Source organism: Equus caballus, chromosome 20 (assembly GCF_041296265.1).
Source record: "Equus caballus isolate H_3958 breed thoroughbred chromosome 20, TB-T2T, whole genome shotgun sequence".
Taxonomy (NCBI): Eukaryota; Metazoa; Chordata; class Mammalia; order Perissodactyla; family Equidae; genus Equus; species Equus caballus.
The window spans coordinates 33,188,413-33,197,633 of record NC_091703.1 but is presented as its reverse complement, the minus strand read 5'-3'; the positions used below and the strand labels follow the sequence as shown (position 1 = coordinate 33,197,633).

The 9,221-nt window shown below is 47.9% G+C and overlaps 1 protein-coding gene across 1 annotated transcript; it reads left to right on the top strand.

The window, feature by feature from the left end:
* The first annotated feature begins 2,503 nt into the window (after window positions 1-2,503).
* C20H6orf15 (chromosome 20 C6orf15 homolog) lies at window positions 2,504-4,136 on the top strand. Its single transcript, XM_023624233.2, has 2 exons — window positions 2,504-2,602; window positions 2,840-4,136. The coding sequence occupies exons 1-2, from the start codon at window positions 2,518-2,520 to the stop codon at window positions 3,826-3,828; spliced, it is 1,074 nt and encodes a 357-aa protein (XP_023480001.1). The 5' UTR covers window positions 2,504-2,517; the 3' UTR covers window positions 3,829-4,136.
* Window positions 4,137-9,221: the final 5,085 nt, after the last annotated feature.

Here is a 9,221-nt window from a genome sequence, read left to right as displayed (position 1 = left end):
AGGTGGGCGTTGTTCTGGGAGCTGGGGGTGGAGAGAGTGAAAGAGAGGGTGGGAGCATGACGGAGATTGCAGACAGGTATGGTGACTCACTGGCCTAAATAAAAATGCCCCAGCCCATGGCAGAACAGAGTCAGCAGTGTCCTCTCCACCTCCACACTCTTGCTGCCTCTGCTACAGTTCTAGAGTGAGAGCTGTGGGAGGTGAGAGGGAGAGCGCCGAGGTGGAGGTGGTCTCCATGTGAGAAGAGAGAGAAAGCAGAGAGGGTGGTAAGGGCCATGAGACTATGTCCTAGAGAGAGGCGGGGAGAGGCTGAGGCCAAGTATGTGTTCAGATTCCAAGGAGGGGAGAGTGGGCTGTGCTTGTCCCTATAGGAAGAGCCTCACCCCAAAGCACAGGCCACCTCTCAGAACCTCTGCTTGGCTGCAAAGGAATTCACCCCTACCCTAGGATCTAACCTAGTCTCTCCTATTGGGATGATGTTAGCTGGACTCAATTTTTTTTTTTTTTTAAAGATTTTATTTTTTCCTTTTTTCTCCCCAAAGCCCCTCTGGTACATAGTTGTATATTCTTCGTTGTGGGTCCTTCTAGTTGTGGTATGTGGGACGCTGCCTCAGCGTGGTTTGATGAGCTGTGCTATGTCCGCGCCCAGGATTCGAACCAACGAAACACTGGGCCGCCTGCAGCGGAGCGCGCGAACTTAACCACTCGACCACGGGGCCAGCCCCTGGACTCAAATTTAAGACTATTGTTGAAATTCCAAGTCCCGAACCAGCAGAAATGTATTACATTGATCAGAAATGACCTGGGGCAGCTGCGCCAACCAGCAGGGTTGACTGAAGACAGAGGAGGGCTCCAGAACAGTTCTGTTTCTGTCGTCACTGTTGAGTCACCCATGGTCTGGCATCCAGTCCCTGAACTGCAGCCAGCGACAGGAACTGAGGCCCTCAGAGGCTCCATGGACCATAACTGCAGTGTGTGTTGTCGGGGGAGGGGTACGGCCTCTGATGTGGGAATTCCTCTAGCCTCTGGTGTGGTCCAGGTCAAAAGCTTTTGCAAAACTGGTGGATGTCACCCAAAAAGGCCACTGCCCTCCACTGGCCAGTTCTGGAGAGGGACTCCACTCTTCTAAAAGCTAGCCAGAAGGGACTGGGGATGAGGATGGAACAGTAGAATCTCACAGCTAATATTTAGACTTCATGCAACCAGGGAAGCCTAGGTCTGGGTGTGTCCCGGAAGCAACAGAGAGAACAAAGGCATTTAAACACTTTTTAGTGTACAAATTTCAAACGTATTTAAGAGTAGACAAAACAGTTGATGAATCCCTGTGCTCCCATTGCCCAGAATTAACAATGATCAACTTATGGCCATTTGACAACAGCATTTAAATGCCCTCCTCTATTGTTAGTTGGAAATATCTGCTCTCTTTCAGTGTTTCTTATATTCTGTGGATACATTTGACCACCTGTGGTAGACACAATGGTGCCTCCACCACCACCAAAGATGCCCACGTCCTAATCCCTAGACCCTGTGAGTATGTTAGGTTACATGGCAAAGGGAAATCAAAGCTGCAGATGGAATTAAGGTTGTTAGTCAGCTGACCTTAAAATAAAGAGATTATCCTGGATTATTTGGGTAGGCCCAGTGTAATCATAAGAGTCTTTAAACATGGAAGAGGGAAGGAGAAGAGGAGGTCAGAGTGATGCAATGTGAGAACATCCTGCTGTTTCTGGCTTTGAACATGGGGGAAGGGACTGTGAGCCAAGGAGTGTAGGGGGCCTCTAGAAGATGGAAAACCAAAGGAAATGGGTTCCCTCCTAGAGCCTTCAGAAAGGAACATAGCCCTATTAACACCTTGATTTTAAACCAGTGAGACTCATTTTTAACTCCTTTTCTTCAAAACTGTAAGATAATAAATTTGTGTTGTAAGCCATTAAGTTTGTGGTAATTTGTTACAGCAGCCATGGGACATTAATACACCATCATCTCTTAAGAATGGGAATCAGGTCTATTTCCCTAGATACAGAGTCTCATCTAGGAGCAGCCCTTCAGATGGGGGCCACTTATGTACCCAGAACCTCCTGCAGGTTGGGGTCAAGGCAAAGGAGCTATGGGGGTGCATGAGAAAGGGGTGCTGGGAGAGAATGATCTGGATCCCAAAGAGAAAGAGATGAGAACCAAATGTTTCTACTGGTGAGAAAGCAATGGAGATGGGGATCCCAAGGGTGAAGGTCCTCGTGTGCTTGGCATAGGGACCCAGAGAATGGTAGGGCTGCAACCATGATGAGCTGTGAGCCAGGACACCTGGGTCAGGAGGGGTGGGGAGCTTGAGGAAAGGAGCCAGGGCGGCAAACACCCAGCTTCCCTGGGACATTCAAATGGCACCTGTTGCCACAGACTGAATTAGGAATGAGGGTGGAATGTAGAGTTTATTGTCTCCACAACCACTGGCCCAGCCTGTTTTTGCTGTCCCCCGCCCCACTAACAGGATAAAGGCTGGATGTCTTGGGGCTGTGGGAGATGCTAGAGCTGAGCAAGATGCAGGGCCGCATGGCACGGAGCTGTGCTCCTCTGGGCTTGCTCCTGGTTTGTCTTCATCTTCCAGGTATGGAGGCTGTGCCCGACTCTTGGGCAGGAAGGCACTGGGGGCCTCAGGGGGACCGGAATTGAGTGAGGGAATGGGTAAAGGCAGAAGGGTGCACACTTGGGTCCTTGGGGGAAGTAAGAGTTCACAGAGGGGAAGTGAAGAGACTTGAAGTGAAGGGAATCAGAGAATCCGGGAAGTGAGGGCACTGGGACAAAACATGCGTCCATTGGTGGCCTCGTCTTCCCTTTCCCTCAGGCCTCTTTGCCCGGAGCATCAGTGTAATGAAGGAGAAAGTTCCCCAAGACTTGGGGACCAACTCACCTCTGCTTGGACAACCTTTCTTGGCCAGCCTCTCCAACTCCGAACATCCCCAGTCCAAACCAGACCCTGGGTCCAACGATTTAGCAAGGGCTCCTCTGAAGACCAACGCTTCTCCATCAGACAGCTTCCAACCTGCAGGAAGTTCTGAGGTTCAGAGGTGGCCCCCATCTGAGGAGCTGCCCTCCATGGATTCCTGGCCCTCTGAGGATCTTTGGCCAATGATGGCTGGTGCAGTCGAGGACGATGGGGGAGAAGTGCTGCCCGAAGAACTGTCTTTCCTTTCCAATGCTATTGCCCTCCCTTTGGACAGTGGTCTTGTGCCTGCAGGGTCCTCTTCACACTCTGCAGACCCCTCACTTGAGGTTTCACCCCTCCACCAGGACTCTGAGTCTAGACCATTATCCCGTTCTAATGTGCTGGGAGACCAGAAACAAATCCTTGCCCAACGCCCACCCTGGTCTCTCATCAGCAGGATTCGAAAGCCGCTTCTGCCTGGTCACCCCTGGGGGACCCTGAATCCCAGTGTGTCCTGGGGAGGTGGAGGTCGTGGAACTGGGTGGGGAACAAGGCCCATGCCATGCCCTGTGGGAATCTGGGGCAATAATAAATGCCCAAGTACTAGCTGGGGGAATATTAATCAGTATCCAGGGGGCAGCTGGGGGAGTATTAATAGGTATCCAGGAGGTAGCTGGGGGAGTATTAATCGGTATCCAGGAGGCAGCTGGGGGAGTACTAATCGGTATCCAGGAGGCAGCTGGGGGAGTATTAATAGGTATCCAGGAGGCAGCTGGGGGAGTACTAATCGGTATCCAGGAGGCAGCTGGGGGAGTATTAATCGGTATCCAGGAGGCAGCTGGGGGACTATTAATCAGTATCCAGGAGGCAGCTGGGGGAGTATTAATCGGTATCCAGGAGGCAGCTGAGGGAATGTTAATCTACAGCCAGGTATTATTAATCGATTTCCTCCCAGAGTTCTCAATCCCCCTGGCACTTCCTGGAACATCCCAGCTGGCTTCCCCAATCCTCAAAACCCCCAGTCATAGTTGGGTTAGGAGAATGACAAAGGGGGAAAACCCTAGGTTGGAAGTCAGAGAAGGGAGTCCTGCTCCTTCCTCTTGCAGTGTGAGCTAAATCAAGATTCAGTCAGCATGTTTTCTAGCATCATCTCCACTTTTCATTGCACCCCCTGCTCCCCTCATGATGATTTCAAATAAACACAGCAGTTATTGAATCTGCTCCTTCTCAGTGTCTTTATTTCTGCGGGCAAACTGAAGTGAGTTTTGTTCATCCCCATGTTCCTGTAGGGTCCTCAAGATGCTCTCTTGCTGTCCCCATCTTTTGCAAAAGATCAAAGCCCAGGTGTTTGGGGGTGGAGCCTCATGGTCTCACTCAGGGCAGGTGGGACAGCTGGTTCCAGAGTTGTTCTGGATCTGAAAAGGGGAGGAGGGGCAGTAGGAGTAATTGAGATGGGAGAGGGAAGGATGGGGTCCAGGACGTTGGTACCAGGGCCAAGTGGGGAATGACTATTCTTTGATTCACAAAGAAACAGAGAGTCAAAGAAAGTCTTTCTGTCTTTATTTATCCTTTCTTCCCAAGAAAGCAAGCTTCTTGAAAGCAGAGGATGCATTGATCTCCTCCCTTACATGCATCACTTGGCACATTGTGCCCCAGAGAACCACAGACTTTGAACACTTGCTGAATAAATAGCAGACCTCAATAGAGGAAGAAAGGAAAGGGAGAAGGGAAAGGGAGAGAAAAACCTTGGAGCCAACAATCTTACCTGCGGCTGCACTTGATGCTTTTATTCCCAAGTGATGACACAGTCTCTTCTTTTGGTCACACGGTTGTGTCTCTGCCTTCCCTTTGGTTTTCCCAGGAGCTCGGTATTGTTGCACAGGAATTGGAGTGAGGCTGAGGAGGGTCATTCTAAGAAAGTGCAGACCAAAGTTAGCAGGAGCCAGCTGGGGGTGATGGGGTTTTCAGAAGGGTGTGCTCCTGGTGCCCACCCATGTTTTTCCTGGTGCCTAGTTCACCGAAGTGGTCTAGGTGTACGAGTCCTCTGCAAAGCCTGAAGATTGCTCCAGGTCCTGGGAATTGGGCAGGTTGTGGGGCAGGAAGTAGGAGGAGGATAAACACCAGAACTGGAGGGATGGGGAGCTACCTGTCTGAGTGTGAGGTAGATGTTCTCAGAGAAAACTCTCCCGTCCCAGTGTCTGCCATAATGCTCCATCCTGTGCCAAGAATTCCTTATTGGGATACTTTCCCATTACCAACCACATTCCCTTCGCTATCACCTCAACCTCTTCCCCCAATTCGTTCCCACCTTGGACTCTCGGTTTCTCCCTGTCCTGCAGCAGGCGGTTGTTTTCAGCCCTGTCTCTTCCATAAGCCCACGCTCATCCTCTTAGGGTTGGAGTCTCATTTCTCTCAGTCCCTCTTCCGGTCACCCCCTTTCTCTAGTCACTCCTACTTGCACATTTAAATTCTGTCTCAGCACTTCTGTCCTGTTCCCCACACTTCCCGGAGTGTAAGTGCCAGGACAGGGACTTTGCTGGTTCACTGCTGCACCCCCAGCACCATGGACAGTGTCTGGATCAAGGTTGGCACCCAGCAAACACAGTGGATCAACGAACCCTCTCTCTCTTTCTCTGAGCCTCCTGTTTTCTCTCTTCTTCCACTTTATTCCTGAGTCACACGGCTGCATGCCGAGTCAGATCTGTTCTCCTGCTGTGACCTTCTAGAGCTTCACCGACACCTCCTCCCAAGCCCCGTGAAGCTCTTCTCAGCTCATCAAATCCTCTGCATATTTTATCATTTAACCCTCCTTACCATCTATGAGGAAGACGTTATAAGATAAAGAAACTGAGGCTCAAAGAGATTAAGCAACTTACACAAGGTTACATAGTGAACAAGTGACAGAGTCAGTGACTCAAACTGAATTTTTCTCATTATTTGTCTAGGGAGTGTTCAAGTACAATATGCAATTAACAAAAACCCATCTAACTTTTGCTGAGTACCTATTATATGCCAGACTCTGGATGAGGTGCTTTCACATACGCCCTTCCAGCTAATCCCCACAACGATCTCATCGGTAGTCACTGCTGGGCCCATTTTACAGGTGGAGATAATGAGGCCCAGGGAGAGAAGTGAACGACGGCTTGCACAGAGGTGACACTAAGCTGATGGAGTGAAGTCTGTCTGGTATCTGTCTGGTACTTGGCACTGATGGAGGGTCCTGGGTACCTGTGGTCAGCCCCATCAGAGTGGTCTTTGCCTTAAGGTCAGTTGTTGCTAAAAAAAAAAAGAGAGAGAGAGAGAATGGGTTGGTATTCTGTGACATAATAAAGGTCCTAAGGTTTGCAGTGGGAGTTGCTGCTAATGTACTGATTTTTACATATTTATTAGTAGTTAATTGTTGGAAGTGGTGGATGGAGTAGCAGGAGTCATTTCTTCTATCCTAGGAGGGAAGGTGTTGCAATATAAAGAGGACTTGTCTGGACGTCAGAAGATTGAGGTTCCCCTCCTGTGTGTCCACACAGCCTTCTCTGCCACATCAGTTTAGGCTAGTCGTTCACTCCTATGCACCTTAGTTTTGGCATCTTTGAAATGGGATGAAGGCAGATGTCCAGTCTATCTCACAGAGTTGTTATGAAGCTCAATGAAGATAATGACAAAGTGCATTAGAGACTGGAAAACTCTGAGCAATTATACGGGAATGATTATAAAGCAGTACCTTGTCCCAGTGAGGCAGTCCTGGTGGGATCACACAGAAGGACAGTTTTTAGCCCCACAGTGGAGGCTGGTCTGGAGACATGGCATAGTTGACTTCACAGTTCATCATTAAGGTTGATGTGATGCTTCCCACTGGGAATTGCACTCAAGAGAATTATTCCAAGATCAAGAAGAGGGAGTTGCGAGGCTGGCCCCGTGGCCGAGTGGTTAAGTTCTTGTGCTCTGCTTTGGCAGCCCAGGGTTTTGCTAGTTTGGATCCTGAGCACAGACATGGCACCACTCATCAGGCCATGCTGAGGTGCCATCCCACATGCCACAACTAGAAGGACCCACAACTAAAATATACAACTATGTACTGGGGAGACTTGGGGAGAAAAAACAGGAAAAAAAAAGAAGATCGGCAAGAGTTGTTAGCTCAGGTGCCAATCTTATAAAAAAAAGAGAGAGAGAGAAGGCTGGGACAAAGCAAAGCAAAGGGCAGTTCAACAGTTCAGAGGCCAATAAAGACCGCATGAGGCCACGAGTCTTCAGTACAAAAAAAAAAAAAAAAAAAAAAGGAAGAGAGAGGTGGCTTCTCATTTAAATATTTCATTCCTCAAACAAACTGAGCTCACTCAGTCAGATGTTTCTCATTCACACACACACACTCCTGGTGATGATAACAATAGCTTCTTCTATCATATATTTACCACGAATTAAATGTGTTACAGGGTTATTTCAATTCTCACAACAATTCTAGGATGTACTTATTCTTACTGTTTCCTTTTTACAGATTAGGAAACTGAGGCTCAGCAAGGTTAGATAACTTGCCCAAGGTCACACAGCCAGTGAGAGGTGGAGCTTGGTGATGGTACAATTTGGAAACTGCAAGCGCGGGTGGGCAAACTGCACAGAGCAGTAGAAAGTGAGATTCTCCAGCCCGACAGCTTAATCACCACCTGGAGTCCTTCCTCTGACAAGTCCTTTCTCACGTCACCTGAAGACCAGCCGTCAGGTTTTGGTATTGTCTTTCTCTCTAGACCAAATGCCTACCTCTTGTGTTCCTCTTATTTTTCAGTTGGAAGGATGTCCCCTATTGTCCTTTTCCTATCTCTTTCTAGGTCATTATTCTCCTTTTGCTGGCAGGAAACTGGTGAACGCATCCAGGGGGCACTCACCTTTACAAGGTCATATTGTCACATCCAAGAGTGAACTCACAAACCTTCAAGATTATCCATCACCCACCAGGGCTTATAGATCTACCCACTTACAGAATATCCTGGTCATGGAGGGTTTGTGGGAGGAGAATGGCTGCTTCAGGTCTCAGAGACGTGGGTGTGGCGAGGGTACGAACAACCATCTTCACATTCTCAGTAGCAATGGCTGTTCTAGGGGTTCTTATTGGCCCCATATCAATTGATGGGGTGTATATGGTTTATCCTAAGGTGGTAGTAAAACTTGGTGCTATAGCTGTTGTTTATTCAAAGGAGTGGGAGAGGCCGATATGAAAGAATTTTTGGTCTCAGATAGTCTCCAGCTAGGCACAACCTTCCGTGGAAAGGTGGTAGAAACAAGCTGTGAAGTAATTTCGAGACCATTTAGTCCTTCTTGGCCTCAGGATGGCAGTCATGACTGATGGACTGGAAGCTGTTTTCTTTAGCACCTTTCCCGCTGTCCCCCTGTCTCCTTTCTCCATATCCTTTTCCTGCGCTCCCTGGTGATCCAGGACCAGCCATTGGCATTCCCCTCTGACTGGGTCTGACCGCTGGTCCCAAGCGCTGGACTTTCCCTCTTGCCTCACCCCATCAAAACCCATTTCTCCTGTACCCATTGCTTTGGGGCTCTCTGTTCACTGAGACACTGTAATGTGCTGAATTCAGAAGAACCAACTCTGTTGGTGATTAACAGGGGCAAAGATGATGAGCCTAGAGAGATAAAACCAATCTACTATGTTAGCGGACCCTAAACCATCTGTCCCCAACCTGCAAACTGAGGCTCTCCTCCCCTCCTGGGACACACTGTCATTGTCTAAAGGACTTTAAGGCATTTCTGTGTAATGTAAACCTTGCTACCTTTATGAATTTATTAAACAATTAACATTTAAGTATTAAACAACATTCTCCTATTTACATACTACTTACACAACTACTACATAAAAACTTAAGGATTTAATAAATCAAACTTATTCAAACATTAAATATTGTTTCACACTGAAACTAATTTAAGCATTTAACTAAAATCTCGTCTGATATATAAGATTGTCTTGAATGTCTTAAACTTCCTAAGAAGTAAACAAATGTAAAAGTTATTATAATGATTACAAAACTGATCACTTCCATGAAAAATCATTTACAAGAGGCTGGTGCCATGGATTTAAACTTATTTCTTCATTCTCCTTTTTTTCTTTCCTCTTCTATTCTTGGGTTACCTTTCTAGAATGTCAGTATTTGCTATTTTTATACCATTCTGGATTTTCAATAATCTTAGGATCTGCATTTTAACCACTTGGGTCTTGGCTGGACTTGAGCGCTGGTTGCATAGTTCATGATCCGGATCTGGTCTGGGCTGCTAGTCATCAGCATGAGCTGCCGCTCTGTCTCCTTTC

What these genes read in the sequence shown, in the direction of transcription:
- C20H6orf15 (XM_023624233.2), top strand. Translation starts at nt 2,518, where the DNA reads ATGCTAGAGCTGAGCAAGATGCAGGGCCGCATGGCACGGAGCTGTGCT. An exon ending in GGTTTGTCTTCATCTTCCAG is followed by an intron (nt 2,603 to 2,839) that starts GTATGGAGGCTG and finishes CCTTTCCCTCAG; the next exon opens with GCCTCTTTGCCCGGAGCATC.